Raw genomic sequence first — 19,005 nt, 5'->3', positions numbered from 1 at the left:
CAACTGCTCTTAAACGCTAGTAAAACTAAATGCATGCTTTTCAACCATTCTCTGCCCGCACCCGACCGCCCGACTAGCATCACTACTCTGGATGGTTCTGACGTAGAATATGTGGACTACTATAAATACCTAGGTGTCTGGCTAGACTGTAAACTCTCCTTCCAGACTCATATTAAACATCTCCAATCCAAAATGAAATCTAGAATCGGCTTCCTATTTAGCAACAAAGCCCCCTTCACTCACGCCGCCAAACATACCCTCGTAAAACTGACTATCCTACCAATCCGCGACTTCGGCAATGTCATTTACAAAATAGCCTCCAACACTCTACTCAGCAAACTGGATGCAGTGTATCACAGTGCCATCTGTTTTGTCACCAAAGCCCCATATACCACCCACCACTGCGACCTGTATGCTCTGATCGGCTGGCCCTTGCTACATATTCGTTGCCAGACCCACTGGCTCCAGGTCATCTATAAGTCTATGCTAGGTAAAGCTCCGCCTTATCTCAGCTCACTGGTCACGATAACAACACCCACCCGTAGCACGCGCTCCAGCAGGTATATGTCACTGGTCATCCCCAAAGCCAACACCTCCTTTGGCCACCTTTCCCTCCAGTTCTCTGCTGCCAATGACTGGAACTAATTGCAAAAATCACTGAAGCTGGAGACATATTTCCCTCACTAACTTTAAACATCAGCTATCTGAGCAGCTAACCGATCGATGCAGCTGTACATAGCCCATCTGTAACTACCTCATCCCCATATTGTTTTTATTTACTTTTCTGCTCTTTTCCACACCAGTATTTCTACTTGCACGTCATCATCTGCACATCTATCACTCCAGYGTTAATTTGCTAAATTGTAATTACTTTGCTACTATGGCCTATTTATTGCCTTACCTCCTCACACCATTTGCACACACTGTATATAGACTTTCTTTGTTCCCCCTATTGTGTTATTAACTGTACGCTTGTTTATTTCATGTGTAACTCTGCATTGTTGTTTGTGTCGCACTGCTTTGCTTTATCTTGGCCAGGTCGCAGTTGTAAATGAGAACTTGTTCTCAACTAGCCTACCTGGTTAAATAAAAATAAAATATGTAAGTTCCAGGTTTGTGTCAAGAACTGCAACGCTGCTGTTTTTTTCACACTCAATAGTTTCCGTGTGTCTCAATAATGGTCCACCATCCAAAGGACATCCAGCCAATATGACACAACTGTGTGAAGCATTGCAGTTAACCTTGGCCAGCATCCCTGTGAAATGCTTTCTTTTGACCAATCACATCTGATCTGATTATCAAAACACCTATTAGTGAAAWAATATCAGAATTGGGCTGCCTGTCTAAACGCAGCCAGAACACTGCTAATTTACAAATAGCCTTAGCCTTTCGAAATTGATAGACGCTCCCTAAATTTACCAGKCTGGAGAATGAGGGGAGGAGCTTTCGTTCTTTGCAGCAGTATCAACATGCCTGAACATAGACAGGGCTAGTTATCCACAACGAAAGAAGMAGAAGTGGAAAGCAAAACTCCTAAAGGAAATCATAACTAGCTAGCTGAAGACATGAGCACATTTCTGAAAGCGGCTATTTGGAAACTGTGGACTAGGATGCCTTTCTGCCACCGATTTCCTCAAAGGCATTATTGAGGTGATGCAGCAGCAGCAAAACAATCGTAACGGACCGCCTCTGATAGCTAGCTAGCAGTAGCTAGCTAGGTAGATGCCTTTACAGAAAAAGGCGCAGTCTTTTGACCAAGTCGTTTTACAAACCTCAACATATCCGAAAAAAAGTTGCTAATATTACAATACAATATTGTGGGTTCACATGTATGTGTTTAATCAGCTAATGGTAGATAGTCAGTTTCTCCTTTAGCAATTTAGCTAGCTAGCCATCTAGCTGTGCTAGCCAAGCCTGTCAATTCAGCGGATGAACTTGGTATTCTGTGAAGACGCTGACATCAGACGTAGGGCCGTGTGAGGAAGCTGACAAAATATATTGGGAGTATTCAACTAGCTAGCAAGACGTGATTGATTTTAACAGCAACATAACATTTTACCTGCGCATTTATTTATGAAATGGTAATGGGGGAATTTCTCGGTAATTTAGCTATTAAGGCTTCATTCTTGTCGATGATGCGACAGTCGCTCGGATGTAAATTTTTCACTGTTTGAAAGCTATGTATCCTGCTCAATTAGTTTAMAACATTTAGTTAGGTATTAAACAATTGCTTAACTGTATTAATAATTGTGTCGTTGGGTTTGATTCGTTTTTTTGTTATCCAGTTCAGAACGTTAGCGTTCGGATCACAACCAAACACCATGGATCAGAATGACAAAAGGAGTTGCACGGTAAGATTGGTTTCTCCATGCTGATTAACTAAATATTCTTAAGTGTTACTTTGAATTATATTACAGTAACATTATTTTTAAACAATGTGTCGTCTCGCACTACATTTGTTATATCATAACTGATTAAACTCCACGGTGAAGAAGTGGAGTTTATTGGTATATCACTGGGGTGGTGGTGATGTGCATTGTTGGTATCACGCGCTCACGCAGGTGTTTCTGCTATCTACGTAGCGCTATTTTATGTAACATCTGCTAGCCTGCATACCTAGAAATATCTTTCCCTTTTCAAACTGGTTTGACAAATTTATTTGCCGACACTGCTTGGAAAGTGCTTTCAATGCACTGTGCGTTCTGTATGCCTTATCCTTATGGACAAACTAAGATTGTGTGCTTCATAAATATAGTACATTTCACCCTAGTCAGAAGCATGTGCTTATGTTTTCGTACATGTAATGACTTTTAAAAGCCTCCAGTGTATTTTGTGTGTGACCTTTTTTATGCTATTTGTCTGACTGTAAGACAGGCAGTTTTCAGGCTAATCAACCATACGATAATATCGGAGTACCTGCTATTTCCTCATTACTCTCTCCTTCAATTTCAGAATGAAACTCATACATTTACTGGTGACCAGTCACTTCACTGAGGGACCACACACTTGATTTCTGGACACGTACTCGCCGCCACAATGAGATAATACAGCAGCAGATAATACAGCCGTGACATTCGTCCACCCTGAGTTAATTTCCACAATCCAACATGACCACACCAGCTCTACTGCCACTGTCGGGCCGCAGGATACCCACCCTGTCACCCGGTGCCGCCTCTTTCCCACACCACAGGGCCACCTTGAGACTCTCAGAGAAGTTTATCCTGCTCCTCATCCTCAGTGCCTTCATCACTTTATGCTTTGGAGCTTTCTTCTTCCTCCCGGACAACTCAAAACACAAGCGCTTCGACCTGGGCTTGGAAGACGTGCTGATTCCGCACATCGAGGCGCCCAAAGGGGCTAAGCATCCTGGTGGACAGGTGGTCATACATGGACAGGGGGACCATGATGAACACAGACACAGGTAAGAGATGCTGAGGACTGTGCACCTGTTGCGCCCTAAACTTTACACATGTCAGTGTGAAATAAAATGTACTACAAAAGTGCAATCTCTAAAGCAACTCCAACTAGGCTACATTTATTAGACACAGCTTTTATWAAAAAAAARWWRAAAAAAAAGTAACCTTTATCAGTTAAGAACAAAATCTTATTTACAATGATGGCCAAACCCGGACGACGATGGGCCAATTGTGCGCCGCCCTATGACGGCTTTGAAGAAAGAGGAGCAGAGAAATCATCTATGTAGAACTCAACCGCTTATTGGGCCATCAGTAGGATTTACATAAAATAACACTGTCTGTCTGGTCCGTATCTCCAGCAAATTGTGTGTCCACAGATCTTATTCAAGAGCTACCGGAGTACAGTCACATGACTCTAAGAAGCCAGGTGGGAAAGGAAAGGGAGATACCTAGTGAGTTGTACAACTGAATGTATTCAACTGAAATGTGTCTTCTGCATTTCATACCTAGGGGTGAGGGATGGCCACTGAAACCAACACAATAAGAACTCCTGTAGCCTTTATGCATCTGGGTAACTCTCAACCTTGTTCACACAGGCAGTTTAAAGCGACTCAAATCATATTTTTTTGCGTATTCGAATATGTTATTTTCCATGCAGTCTGAACAGTCAAAAAGCAKATGGAATCGGATGTTTCAATGCACATTTCAAATAGAGGTCGACCGATTAATCGGAATGGCCGATTAATTAGGGCCATTTCAAGTTTTCATAACAATCGGAAATCGGTATTTTTGTGCGCCGATTTGCCCATTATTTGCCCATATATTTTATACCTTTTATTTAACTAGGCAAGTCAGTTAAGAACACATTCTTATTTTCAATGACGGCCTAGGAACGGTGGGTTAACTGCCTTGTTCAGCGGCARAACGGCAGATTTTCACCTTGTCAGCTCGGGGGATCCAATCTTGCAACCTTACAGTTAACTAGTCCAACGCAATAACGACCTGCCTCTCTCTCGTTGCACTCCACAAGGAGACTGCCTGTTCGCGAATGCAGTAAGCCAAGGTGAGTTGCTAGCTAGCATTAAACTTATCTTATAAAAAACAATCAATCATAACCACTAGTTAACTACACATGGTTGATGATATTACTAGATATTATCTAGTGTTTCCTGCGTTGCATATAATCTGACTGAGCATACAATTATCTGACTGAGCGGTGGTAGGCAGAAGCCGGCGCGTAAACATTCATTCAAACAGCACTTTCGTGCGTTTTGCCAGCAGCTCTTCATTGTGCGTCAAGCATTGCGCTGTTTATGACTTCAAGCCTATCAACTCCCGAGATGAGGCTGGTGTAACCGAATTGAAATGACTAGCTAGTTAGCGCGCGCTAATAGCGTTTCAAATGCACTCGCTCTGAGCCTTCTAGTAGTTGTTCCCCTTGCTCTGCATGGGTAACGCTGCTTCGATGGTGGCTGTTGTCGTTGTGTTGCTGGTTCGAGCCCAGGGAGGAGCGAGGAGAGGGACGGAAGCTACTGTTACACTTGCAATACTAAAGTGCCTATAAGAACATCCAATAGTCAAAGGTTAATGAAATACAAATGGTATAGAGGGAAATAGTCCTATAATAACTACAACCTAAAACTTCTTACCTGGGAATATTGAAGACTCATGTTAAAAGGAACAACCAGCTTTCATATGTTCTCATGTTCTGAGCAAGGAACTKAAACGTTAGCTTTCTTACATAAAACATATTGCAATTTTACTTTCTTCTCCAACACTTTGTTTTTGCATTATTTAAACCAAATTGAACATGTTTCATTATTTATTTGAGACTAAATTGATTTTATGTATGTATTATATTAAGTTAAAATAAGTGTTCATTCAGTATTGTTGTAATTGTCATTATTACAAATAAATAAATAAAAATCGGCYGATTAATCGGTATCGACTTTTTTGGTCCTCCAATAATCGGTATCGGCGTTGAAAAATCATAATCGGTCGACCTCTAATTTCAAACCATCTATGAAGGTGGTTTGAAATCCGATACAAATCTGATTCCTGTCCGTGCGACTTGTCTGAATGGACAAATTAGATTTATTTGACCAAGTCGTTTTTAGATTATTTGGCATATCTCGTTGCTTGCTAGCTACTCTGAATTTGACAAGATCATGTGGTAGCTGCCTAAATGACTACTGCCCCGTAGCACTCACGTTGGTAGCCATGAAGTGCTTTGAAAGGCTGGTCATGGCTCACAACAGCATTCTCCCGGATACCCTAGACCCACTCCAATTCGCATACCGCCCCAACAGATCCACAGATGACGCAATCTCAGTCGCACTCTACTGTACACTACCCTTTCCCACCTGGACAAAAGGAACACCTATGTGAGAATGCTGTTCRTTGACTGCAGCTCAGAGTTCAACACCATAGTGCCCACAAAGCTCATCACTAAGCTAAGGACCCTGGGACTAAACACCTCCCTCTGCAACTGGATCCTGGACTTCCTGACGGGCTACCCCCGGTAGTAAGGTAAGGCAATAACGCGTCTGCTACGCTGATCCTCAACACTGGGGCCCCTCAGGGCTGTGCTTAGTCCCCTCCTGTACTCCCTGTTCACCCACGACTGCGTGGCCAAACACGACTCCAACACCATCAAGTTTGCTGACGACACAACAGTGCTAGGCCTGATCACCGACAACGATGAGAAAGCCTATAAGGAGGAGGTCAGAGACCTGGCTGTGTGTTGCTATGACAGCAACCTCTCCCTCAATGTGAGCAAGACAAAGGAGCTGATCGTGGACTACAGGAAAAGGCGGGCCAAACAGGCCCCCATTAACATCGACGGGGCTGTAGTGGATGGAGCGGGTCGAGAGTTTCAAGTTCCTTGGTGTCCACATCACCAACGAGCTATCATGGTCCAAGACAGTCGTGAAGAGGGCACGAGAACACCTTTTCCCCCTCAGGAGACTGAAAAGATTTGTCATGGGTCCCCAGATCCTCAAATAGTTCTACAGCTGCACCATCGGGAGCATCCTGACTGGTTGCATCACAGCCTGGTATGGTAACTGCTCGGCATCTGACCGTAAGGCACTACAGAGGGTAGTGCGTTTGGCCCAGTACATCACTGGGGCCAAGCTTCCTGCCATCCAGGACCTATATAATAGGCAGTGTCAGAGGAAAGGCCATAAAATTGTCAGACTCCAGTCACCCAAGTTATAGACTGTTTTCTCTTCTACCGTACGGAAAGCGGTACCGGAATGCCAAGTCTAGGACCAAAAGGCTCCTTAACAGCTTCTTACCCCCAAGCCATAAGACTGCTGAACAATTAACCAAATGGCCACTGAATTATTTACATTGACACCCATTTGTTTTTTACACTGCTGCTACTCGCTGTTTATTATCTATGCACAGTCACTTCACCCCTACCTACTTGTACAAATTACCTCGACTAACCTGTACCCTCGTACATTGACTCGGTACCGTTATTATTTTTTTCTCGGTACCGTTATTATTATTTTTTGTTACTTTTTATTCTTTTTTACTTAGTTTATTTGGTAAATATTTTGTTAACCAACAGTGCAGTTCAATAATAGTTAAGGGCTTGTAAGTAAGCATTTCACTGTAAGGTCTACACATGTATTCGGCAAATAAAGTTTGATAAAAAGCTTGTTAATTGTTTACAAAAAGATGAGTGAATGTGCTGGAATGCTAAATAGCTWCCTAACTAGTTGACTGCTGTGGCTAGACATAAAGGACTTGTTTTAAAAGTTTGATCATCCTTTTGAGGATTTAAGAGTTTTTGCACTATGATTTTGAACATTCAAAGCAATTGGGACATGTCCATGGCATGCACCGTCACTTTGGTGGTGCACTCAGAAGTTATGTCGCAAACTAATCAGCCTACACTGCTTACACATCCGTCTTTACTATGACAACTAGCATTGCCATGTCATCAAATGACTGCTGTCTGAACACAACACATCTGATTTGGTCACTTGTAACTTGCTGTTTGGACAGCCAGTATTCCAAAACGGATTTGAAAAATAACTTATTTGAGCATTAAGGCCTGCAAGGCTTTAGATTCTTACACCTAGCTTTTGGTTAATTACTTTGTGTACAGGTTGTGTAAGACTGAACTTGTAGTGCAGCTGATGTGTTCCTGATTGGGAGACAAACCTGGCAAATTGGAGAACATTGCAAAAAGAGGTTGCAATCACCATTGACTGACATTTGTCTCTACTGACTGTGTTCAACTCATTGATCTGGTGAATGAACACACACATACTTTCTGCGGTGAATCTGCTGGAGTTGACAAGTGCTTCACAAAGAATGAAAGTTGGGCACTACTAGCACTATAGTATTTTAGTAACTAGCGTGCCCCTTGTTTCCCCCCTAACTTTTAACTTACTGTAACGTTTAGATTTACCTGTAAATTATTTATCACAAAAATCAGGGCCCCTGTTTACTGTAGGTTGCTGTTTGCTTGCCTGTCAGAGGTGGGTAAGGTGGAGTTGTCCCGACAGGTGTATTGTGGGCATTTGTGAAGCAGTCGTTAGATGTAGAGCAGTAAGTGTTAAAAGCTTTTTCTCTACTGCTCGCTCTGCAGGGACCTCTGTCACCACATCTGAGGCGTGTTTTTATTTTTCTGTTTGTCAGATAACTTGCCATAACTTACGTTGACGTGGCCTGCCCAAAATAACATATTTATTGCTGTTTGATGCCTGGGATGAGATGAGGCCGGGATCCGAAATAAGTGGTCGGCTACATGTCAGTGTGAACAACACTGCAGTAGTCACTATTGTATAGCTGAAGTAAAGAGGGTTTTGCTATGTTTCAGTCGCTTACTGTAGAGGGTTTTGCTATGTTTCAGTCGCTTACTGTAGAGGGTTTTGCAATGTTTCAGTCGCTTACTGTAGAGGGTTTTGCTATGTTTCAGTCGCTTACTGTAGAGGAGTTTAGTTTTCATTGAAAGAAGGTAATGGTGTTGGTGGCAGCCTCAGACAATGGCATCACTGCCAACTGAAATTGGCTTAACAGGTGGGGTTTGAGGGGGTGGGATATGGTTAGTGTGGCCTGCTGGAGGTCATTTTGCAGGGCTCTGGCAGTGCACCTCCTTGCACAAAGGCGGAGGTAGCGGTCCTGCTGCTGGGTTGTTGCCCTCCTACGGCCTCCTCCACGTCTCCTGMTGTACTGGCCTGTCTCCTGGTAGCGCCTCCATGCTCTGGACACTACGCTGACAGACACAGCAAACCTTTTTACCACAGCTCGCATTGATGTGCCATCCTGGATGAACTGCACTACCTGAGCCACTTGTGTGGGTTGTAGACTCCGTCTCATGCTACCACTAGAGTGAGAGCACCGCCAGCATTCAAAAGTGACCAAAACATCAGCCAGGAAGCATAGGAACTGAGAAGTGCACCTGCACCTGCACCACCTGCAGAATCACTCCTTTTTTGGGGGTGTCTTGCTAATTGCCTATAATTTCCACCTTTTATCTATTCCATTTGAACAACAGCATGTGAAATGTATTGTCAATCAGTGTTGCTTCCTAAGTGGACAGTTTGATTTCACAGAAGTGTGATTGACTTGGAGTTACATTGTGTTGTTTAAGTGTTCCCTTTATTTTTTTGAGCAGTGTATATTTAAACATGCATATTTAGTTAATATTGCCTGCTAACACAAATTTATTTTAACTAGGGATATTGTGTCACTTCTCTTGCGTTCTGTGCAAAAGAGTCAGGGTATATGCAGCAGTTTGGGCCGCCTGGCTCGTTGCGAACTGTGAAGACTATTTATTCCTAACAAAAACAGCCAACTTCGCCAAACGGGGGATGATTTAAAGAATAAACGTTTTTTTTTCTCTCGAAATGATAGGTTCCGGATTTGACCATATTAAGGACCTAAGGCTTGTATTTCTGTGTGTTATAATTAAGTCTATGATTTGATAGAGCAGTCTGACTGAGCGGTGGTAGGCAGCAGCAGGCTCGTAAGCATTCATTCAAACAGCACTTTTGTGCGTTTGCCATTAGCTCTTCGCTGTGCTTCAAGCATTGAGCTGTTTATGACTTAAAGCCTATCAACTCCCAAGCTAGTTAGCGGGGTGCGCGCTAATAGCGTTTCAATCGGTGACGTCACTCGCTCTGAGACTTTAAAGTAGTTTTTCCCCTTGGGAAAATACCGATTTAAAATCGGTATTAGTTAACTACTTTAAGGTCTCAGAGCGAGTGACGTCACCGATTGAAACGCTATTAGCTCGCACCCCGCTAACTAGCTCGGGAGTTGATAGGCTTGAAGTCATAAACAGCTCAATGCTTGAAGCACAGCGAATTCTAATTAACTTTTGTGGAGTGATGGGTAACGATGCTTCGAGGGTAGCTGTTGTCGACGTGTTCCTGGTTCGAGCCCAGGTAGGGGCGAGGAGAGGGACGGAAGCTATACTGTTACACTGGCAATACTAAAGTGCCGACAAGAACATCCAATAGTCAAAGGTATATGAAATACAAATGGTATAGAGAGAAATAGTCCTATAATTCCTATAATAACCTCAACCTAAAACTTCTTACCTGGGAATATTGAAGACTCATGTTAAAAGGAACCACAAGCTTTCATATGTTCTCATGTTCTGAGCAAGGAACTGAAACGTTAGCTTTTTTACATGGCACATATTGTACTTTTACTTTCTTCTCCAACACTTTGTTTTTGCATTATTTAAACCAAATTGAACATGTTTGATTATTTATTTGAGGCTAATTTGATTTTATTGATGTATTAAGTTAAACTAAAAGTGTTCATTTAGTATTGTTGTAATTGTCATTATTACAAATAAAAAAAAATGGCAGATTTTAATCAGTATCGGCTTTTTTTGATCCTCCAATAATCGGTATCAGCGTTGACAAATCATATTCGGTCGACCTCATCTCTCTCTCACACACACACACACACACACACACACACACACACACACACACACACACAGAGTACCAGTCAAAAGTTTGAACACATCTACCCATTCCAGGATTTTTTATTTTTACTATTTTCTACCTTGTAGAATAATAGTGAAGACATCAAAACTAGTGATTAACACACATGGAATCATGTAGTAAACAAAAGTGTTAAACAAGTAAAAATATATTTGAGGTTCTTTAAATAGCCACCCTTTACCTTGACAGCTTTGCACACACTTGGCWTTCTCTCAACCAGCTTCATGAGGTAGTCACCTGGAATGCATTTTGATTAACAGGTGTGCCTTGTTAAAAGTTAATATGTGGAACTTCTTTCCTTAATGTGTTTGAGCCAATCAGTTGTTGTGTTACGGTAGGGGTGTTACACAGAAGACAACCCTATTTGGTAAAATACCAAGTCTATATTATGGCAAGAACAGTTCAAATAAGCAAGAGAAATGACAGTCCATCATTACTTTAAGACATGAAGGTCAGTCAATCCGGAAAATGTATAGAACTTTGAAAGTTTATTCAAGTGCAGCCGCAAAAACCATCAAGCGCTATGATGAAACTGGCTATCATGAGGACCACCACAGGAAAGGACAACCTAGAGTTACCTCTGCTGCAGAGGAAGAGTCCAAATCTGAAGAGATTTGAAGAGTCCAAATTTGAGATTTTTGTTTCCAACCGCCGTGTCTTTGAGACGCAGAGTAGGTGAATGGATAATCTCCGCATGTGTGGTGTGTGTTTCTCCCCCCCCCCCCTTAGAATTCAAGGCACACTTAACCAGCATGGCTACCACAGCATTCTGCAGCTATATGCCATCCCATCCGGTTAGTGCTTAGTGGGACGATAATTTGTTTTTCAACAGGACAATGACCCAACACACATCCAGGCTGTATAAGGGCTATTTGACCAATAAGGAGAGTGATCGAGTGCTGCATCAGATGACTTGGCCTCCACAATCACCAGACTTCAACCCAATTGAGATGGTTTGGGATTAGTCGGACTGCAGAGTGAGGGAGAAGCAGCCAACAAGTGCTCAGCATATGTTGGTATTCCTTCAAGACTGTTGGAAAAGTTTTCCAGGTGAAGCTGGTTTGGAGAACTCCTAGTATGCAAAGGGTGGCTATTTTGAACAACCTCAAATTTAAAATATATTTTGATTTGTAAAGAAAATTGGTTACTACATGATTCCATATGTGTATTTTCATAGTTTTGATGTCTTCACTATTATTCTACAATGTAGAAAATAGTAAAAATGAAGAAAAACCCTTGAATGAGTAGGTGTGTACAAACTTTTGTCTGGTACTATATATTTTTAAAATATCTCTGTCTGCCAAGTCGGTAAGAGATTGACCTGGTCCCTTGAAGGAACAATTTGCCCAACCAGTGTCATCATGCCAGAACGAACCAGCCTTAGCAGGGTTGGGATCAATTCATGAATAAAAAAATTGCCTACTCGCGGAGTCTGTGTGCTGGTCTTCCGTAGTAGGTGCATCAGTCTCTGCCAGAGGAAACCCGATACCAGAGCTGTGGTTGCACTGAGCCACAGGTAAATGTAATTACATAAACCTCACAATGCATCTCTAATAATCAGGTTTATTTCCATGGCTGTAGCTAGGTAACCCCTTCACCTCTTGGCTTGTCATTTACTGTTAGTGTGTTGGCATGTATACAGCAGCTGTGGCCTTTCCCTCCCGTTCATCTACATGTCATGTAGCATTGCAGGCTAGCTCCTCTGGGTCATAGTTCAGCCTGACACCCCAGCCTGCTGATTTATCATAATTGGTGTGATCTTAGGAATCATACCTCTGTTCTATGCTTCATTCTCTCCATGTCAGACACAAACAGAATGACTAGATTCATCTGCAGCTCTGTGTGTGTGTGAGCATTGCACTGAACCATGACTAATTACACATACACGTGCGCACACCTCTCACATCTCGGTGCGGAGGAGCTTATGGAACAAAACCTATTGGATTGCAGATCTGGTGAAACCAGTGACAGGCAGCCCTTCACACTGAGAAGGAAGCATGCGTGTGTGTGACTGCACTTCTAAAATGGGTTCCTGAGCCACTGGCTCTCAGAATATAGCTGAACACCTCCAGGTCACCATGGGTACTGTTATCTCATCATACATGATTAGGCATACTACCAATATATGCTGCTGCTTCAGTGGGGGGGGGGTTAATCATGTGAAATCGATGTAAACAAGAACACCATGCAGAGCAATGGGGAGGCTTTGGTTTTCATATTCTTTTTTATTAACATGCTGTTTTTTTTCTTCCCCCCCCCCCACACAAAAAAAACTAAAGAACCTGCAGAACACCAAACAGTCACAGGTTGTCATACACTATTTAGACTGTTGGAAAGCTGGCATTACTGTTTGTTGCGCTAGGGGAACTCATTCACTGGGTTGAATCCATGGAGAAAGACTATCATGTCGCAGGGATTTCTCTCCGTGAATACACTACCCGGGTCAGCGTTGCTGGCTGTTCATGAATAATGTATTATGTGTGGGAACAGCTGGGCTTCTGCTTTCACTTATGACCCATAGAGAGGATCTCCTCTCAGGGCTCCTCAGGCTCTGGAGCCAAACATGAGCTCTGTGTCTCTTCTCCTCCCCCACCCACTTACCAGTTTCTGCCATCCATGAAATGGCTAGGCAACTTAATGGCCCTAGATCTGGGATTCTCATGCATGTGCTGTAGATGGTTTTTGTCTTTCTGACGATCCAAGAATGTACTCAAGCTGTAAACGGTTGTGTGTGTGTGTAAGATGAGGGGTAGAGAAGGGCAGACTGGTCTGAGAAGGTGCAACACAAACAAAACCCCAGAGACACAAGACTAACGTGACTGGGAGATCTATGCTACATGGCTATTGAAAGACAACCATAGAGAAATGTGGTTGAAATAGAGTACAAAACATTAGGAACACCTTACTAATATTGAGTTACAACCCCTTTTTGCCCTCAGAACAGCCTCAAGTTGTTAGGTCACGGACTCTACAATTTGTCAAGTGTTCCACAGGGATGCTGACCCATGTTGACTCCAATGCTTCCCACAGTGGTGTCAAGTTGGCTGGATGTCCTTTGGCACCTACTACCATACCCCGTTCAAAGGCACTTAAATCTTTTGTCTTGTCCATTCACTGTCTGAATGGCACACATACACAATCCATGTCTCAAGGCTTCAAAATCCTTCTTTAAYCAGTCTCCTCCCCTTCATCTACTCTGGCTGAAGTAGATTTAGCAGGTGACATCAAGGGATCATAGCTTTGGTATTCACCCAGTCTGTCATGGAAAGAGCAAGTGTTCCTAAGGTTTTGTACACTAGTGTATGACTAGACTAATAGAAGGCCATCAAGATAAACATGATGGCTATACACATTTCTAGAGAAAGACACATCTGAAACCCAAGAATCCATGAGTACAGAGCACATTGCTGAAAAGCCAATCAATTCAGTAACACACACACACACACACACTTTCCATGCTGCAGCAGTCAGACTCAGCTGTAAGTGAACTGCAGGGCCCATGGCTAAAACAGTCTGAAGCTGGATTTATCATGGACTTAGTGCTCTGTCACAAAGCGCTGATCAGCCCAGACCCCCTAAGGGAGGGGAGAGACCAATGGATAAGGCTCTCCCAGGATCCTGCACATTACTCAGGGACGACAGAGTGTCAGCCAGCCATGGTGCCAGCCCCTGCCTGAGCAGAGCAGTGTGTTTGACTCGTCATCGCCTGTTGGAGTGTCTCACTTTGCCTTCGTTTGTCTGCTCCAAGCTGCTCCCGCTCGCTAATGGTGATGACGAGCTTCTTTGAGAGAGAGACTTGTTTGTGTGTCTGACTGTAACACAATGCTCTCTAAAACACAATGGCTGGCAGGGACAGCACTTAAGCCAAGTGGCATCACTTGCCAGCCAACCGACCGGAGCTGCAGTCTACATTCCATTATGACTTCTGTCAATTCAGGAAATGAGTTCAAACAGAGGCCCAGTGAATTAGAAACCGTATCCAATCTCTATGGCCTTCAATTCAGGACCTTAGAGATTGAAGTGGAATTAACCTCAGCGGTTGTTGGCAACTGGTGTGATAATTAGTACATGCTGATGAGTAAATTAAATTGGGGCTGCAGCAGAGGTTTGTGATTTCAGCACCTTTCCCACAGTTGCTACAAAACCCACAATTTCCCATTTTGTTTTTCAGTTGACTGGTCTTGCTGTGTAGAGCACCATTTTGTAGCAGCCCACATCATACTCATCTAGCCTCAAGCTTGATGATTGATAATTGAATCATGAGTGTTACTACTTCTGGGCTAGAGTAATTGTACAGCCCTGTTGGTGCCCAGGATTGTAGCGCTGAGGAACGCTGTTAAGAGGCATTAGTCACACAGGCATATAGGTCATGATGCTGTGATGAGGCCATACAGCCAGGGGCTCAGGTGACCAGCTGGAACAATGGCTGAGCAGCCAGGGAAAGTATGTCATTACACACCCCTGAATGCCAAGCTGGAGTGCTGTTGTCCGTTACACCACCGCTCGCTTTCAGGCATGCCAAGTGGGTCATGGGAAGTCTGGGACGGGAAGTCTATGGCCAGCAGCGGCTTATATGAACACAAGACGAAGGTGGAGGAGGAAGACGGAACAATTGTACTCAGCATGTATTTTATTCACTATCTGTCAGACCTATCCACTTAAAGGTGAAGTAAAGCTAGACTTGTGTGCATCACTCGATCGATACCATGAGGCTATTGTTCCCAGGAGAGCCCTTCTCTCTGAGAGCAGTTTTGATACAGAGCAAACAAATGCACAGACTTGCCTCTTAGGCCTACGTCAATGGGTTTCACCAGAGAGGGACTGCTTTCACTGACTATTTTAGCTATCAACTTCGGGTGAGGGTTTTTGTTCAATTCTGTGCTCCTGATTTATAAACCCATTATGTTCTCTACCTTGTTTGAGACACTGAGACACTGGACTTGATAACCTTGAACAGTGGACATTATCCATTCTGCAGTGCGCCTCTTGGTATTTAGCACACACTTCTTCCACCTGCTTGGCATTCATTTATTCCTCTTAAAGAGGGGAAACAATTCCAAATGAGCAGAGCACAGGTGTGATTTTCCCAAGCAAATGACTGATTCTCAAAGTAAACACTATCAGTAACCAGCGACGATGGCTGCACTGTGAAGACCCTGGCGTAATGAGAGGAGAAAGGGGGAGATGGAGGGAGAGACGCTGTGAATCAGCCATCAAACCCTCCAAGCCACCAGTCGTAATTAATTCTGTGGAGCGGGAGGTTTTAAGCGGAGCAGGAGATCAATGGATGAAGTAATTTCCGTGGGTGAGACACCTGTGTGCAGGGGAAGCGTTTCATTGCATTACATTATTCATTTCAACCCCCAAAACAGCATCTCTGCGTTTGCAAATCCTCTACCGTCTTTCACTCTCTACTTCCCGCTCTCCCTCCGTTGCTTTCTGGTTCTAGTGTCAATACTAGGTAGCTAATCCAGCACTCTGCTGTTCCTTAAATCCCTGGTGTTAATTCTCTTTCCGCTACCTTGTAAATAGTCAGGAGAAAAATGGAGGTAAAAAAGCGAAGGCTTACTCATTCCTCCCTAATCCTCATTTTAAAGAGCATATGCCTGGGCCAGGACTAGAGATGAGTAACTCTAAACCCACTGTCCATCCGGGCTGATGTCATCAGGGCCCACACAGATGGAAGGATGGAACACGACCGAACAGAGAGCTGTGGGAGGATGGCAGAAAGCAGGAGAGACAGTTATATGAAGGATTTATTGTTTCATGTGTTCATTTAATCTTGCAGGCTACACATTCACAGTTAAAAGCTGAATTGCAGTATAGGCCTACTGATAAAGAGAAAAATCAAACTAGACATGGCATTTAGGTAGATTAACGAAACAATGAAATTGATGGTGATGAAGCCAGCTTTGGACAGTTTCTTCACAACAAACTGGTGCTTTTGACAACCCAGTGGAGCTAGATGATTTGATGATAGTGATGCAGTTGGTTTGCTGGCCCTGATGTCMTCAGCCTCTCTAGCCTGCCTGTGATGCCAGGTGATAGAGTTCGCTTGCTGGCCCTGATGTCGTCCTCAGCTCAACCTCTCTGTAGCCTGGACTTAGTAGTCCTCCACAACTAATGTGTAGCATACATCAGTCCGTAGCATTAGTCATCCTCACTACAAGCTCTTTGCCATTTCCACAATGCAGTCAGGTGTCATTGATCAAGGAGCCGGTGCATCTTTTTAAATGCTAACATTAGCCATCAGCTAGCTATGTAGCTAGCCAAACCAAACAAGGAGACTTGCCATCAGTTTTTCAGCTCTATGAATAAAAACAACCAAACATATCGAAACCAACACTTCATGACTTATTAAAAACAAAAAAGCTAATTTAAACACTTAATCATCTAAAATATGTGCAGAGTTCTTTTGTTTAGGCAGAGTTGCGGCGCCATGGCAGCTATTATTAGGGTTGCCAAATGTCCCGTATTAGCCGGGATGTCCCTGATGTCGGGAATTCTCAATTGGCCTTGGAGGGGAGAATAACCTAACTCAGCATGCATCTACAGAAATGCACAAAGAAGGCCACGCTAGTTAAAGGTGCACGCAATATCGGTGCATTCATCGTGACGTCTTTCCTTCGGAAAATGACAATCGCGGCAAATTAAGCCTTATGTGTACCATACGGTTAAACATGGACTCAGCTACAACAGCACTGACTGTCTTAAGCTCAAAGGTGCCTTGTTTCATGACTCAAATGTTGTGAAGAAGATGCACTTGGGAAGAACGAGCTGAGATGATTCCAATGAATGTTTTGGGACCAAATACTGTGCGGGATATTTTGGGTGATCTGTCCCCGACCGAAGGTGAGCCCGTGTATTTCTCAGTTGCCAGTGACGCCTCAAACAAGGGAAATAGAAACGTGTCCAGTGTGCGTGAGATATTTCTCTGTGTCTGATGGAGTGCAGCGCAAGTTACTTGACTTTTATGATGAAACTGCAAATGGCATACATCAAGCTTTGATGAACTGTCTGGAAAAGCATGAACTGGATATTACACACATCACAGCCTATGCAGCAGATAATAGCAATGTCAACTTTAGAAAACACCTCTCCTTTTACCAGTTATTGAGCAATGCCAACAATCGCATTCTGAAAGCTAATTGCCCAGCTCACGTAGCTCATAATGCCTGCAAGCACGCCTGAGATTAGCTGTCAGTGGATATTGAGACAATTGTTTTCAAGATCTACAGCCACTTCTCAGTATCTGCTTCCCATTGAATGGAGTGAAATTCTGCGACATCTTTGCACACAATGGTGCGCTCTTCATCCAACTGTCGCTCGTCTCCTGCATAGCTGGCCAGCTCTTACTCCAAGCAGCAACAGGACTTTGAAGTTCTATGACACTCATTACATACATTGACAAGTGGTTTGATTTCTCACCAGAAAATGTAATGGTGGAACTGATCTGCCTCTATGAGGAGCTCTCCTTCACTGACCTGGAGCAGGTGGTGGTTGCCCTCAAAATGACACAGTCATTATGGACCAACTCTATGATGAGTTTTGTACTAGCCGGGAGGAAATACAGAAAGCCAGACAGGATACCACAAAATCCACCAGTGAGACGTGGGTGGCAGTTTTCCAAAACCTAGGGAAAGCCAACTTGATCAACATGTTCAGGATTGTCTCATTTGTCCTCAGTGTGCCAGGCTCAAATGCCTTTCTAGAGAGGATTTTCTCTCTGATGACCATTTTAAATGGTCAGACTCAAGAAACAGATGCAGCACAGATGCTCTGTGACAGAGCTGATCAAAAATGAACTTCAAATATTTGTGAACTGTGACTTGTCATGTAAGGACTTCTCTCTGGCTATGCAAAATGACAAAGGACTGCTTGAATCAGTCAAGAGCAGCAAAAAATATCCATGGAAAAAGTAGACCTTTTTCCTCTTTTGCATTTGAAATATGTTTTAAAAATGTTGTGATTTCTTTGATCATTTATTTTGAGGTTTATTCACATGTTTACATAATGATACAATTTTAGTAAAGCTGTAGACTAAATGGAATATAAAAATGTTTTGCCTTTCCAATTGACTAAGAATATGATATACACTGTATATTCATTCATTCACACAGCACCATACCCACACCGCCGTGGCACTGTGCACTGGCACGCCACCTTTTGTCCCTTATTTGTTAGTGAGAAAGTTGGCAACCCTAGTTATTATGGGGATGGGGGGGCAGGATATGGGGATTGGGGTATGGAGTAGGACACATTGTTATATTGGATACTGTTTTCTTTGTCTATTGCTAAATTGCTTTTTGGGACACACAGCATCACTTACAATGGCAGGGAATGGTAGCTAGAGACTTCCATCAACTTGAGTACCTTAAATATTTTGAATTGTGCTCCTAACTTCCTTTGTGTGCCTATATTCTTCAACTTCGGTGCACATGTGCTCCTTTTTTTTTTCTTTTTTTTTTTTAAGTCGGCGTAGAGCCCTACCCATGTTCTCATCTCCAGCTCCTCTGCTTAATGTGAAACCTCAGCCTCCCAAGATACAGCCAGGGGAAGAGGTTTTATTTCTTATCCCTGAGAATGAGCTCTGATCTAAGCATCATGGC

At 43.2% G+C, this 19,005-nt stretch overlaps 1 protein-coding gene across 2 annotated transcripts in view; it reads left to right on the top strand.

The window, feature by feature from the left end:
- Nucleotides 1-1,435: 1,435 nt before the first annotated feature.
- LOC111978806 (mannosyl-oligosaccharide 1,2-alpha-mannosidase IB) overlaps nt 1,436-19,005 on the top strand; it is a 133,107-nt gene continuing 115,537 nt past the window's right edge. The window contains exons 1-3 of one of the 2 annotated variants that reach the window (XM_024009060.2): nt 1,436-1,650; nt 2,286-2,351; nt 2,953-3,421. In XM_024009060.2, the coding sequence (XP_023864828.1) occupies nt 3,108-3,421 (314 nt within the window). In that variant the 5' untranslated portion in view covers nt 1,436-1,650; nt 2,286-2,351; nt 2,953-3,107. Of the gene's footprint in view, nt 1,651-1,841; nt 2,082-2,285; nt 2,352-2,952; nt 3,422-19,005 lie in introns of those variants that run through there. The other variant, XM_024009069.3, reaches the window with a different exon arrangement.

The sequence above is a fragment of the Salvelinus sp. IW2-2015 genome, linkage group LG2 (assembly GCF_002910315.2).
Source record: "Salvelinus sp. IW2-2015 linkage group LG2, ASM291031v2, whole genome shotgun sequence".
Classification (NCBI taxonomy): Eukaryota; Metazoa; Chordata; class Actinopteri; order Salmoniformes; family Salmonidae; genus Salvelinus; species Salvelinus sp. IW2-2015.
The sequence above is the reverse complement of the archived record's forward strand: the minus strand, read 5'-3'. Positions and strand labels throughout refer to the sequence as shown.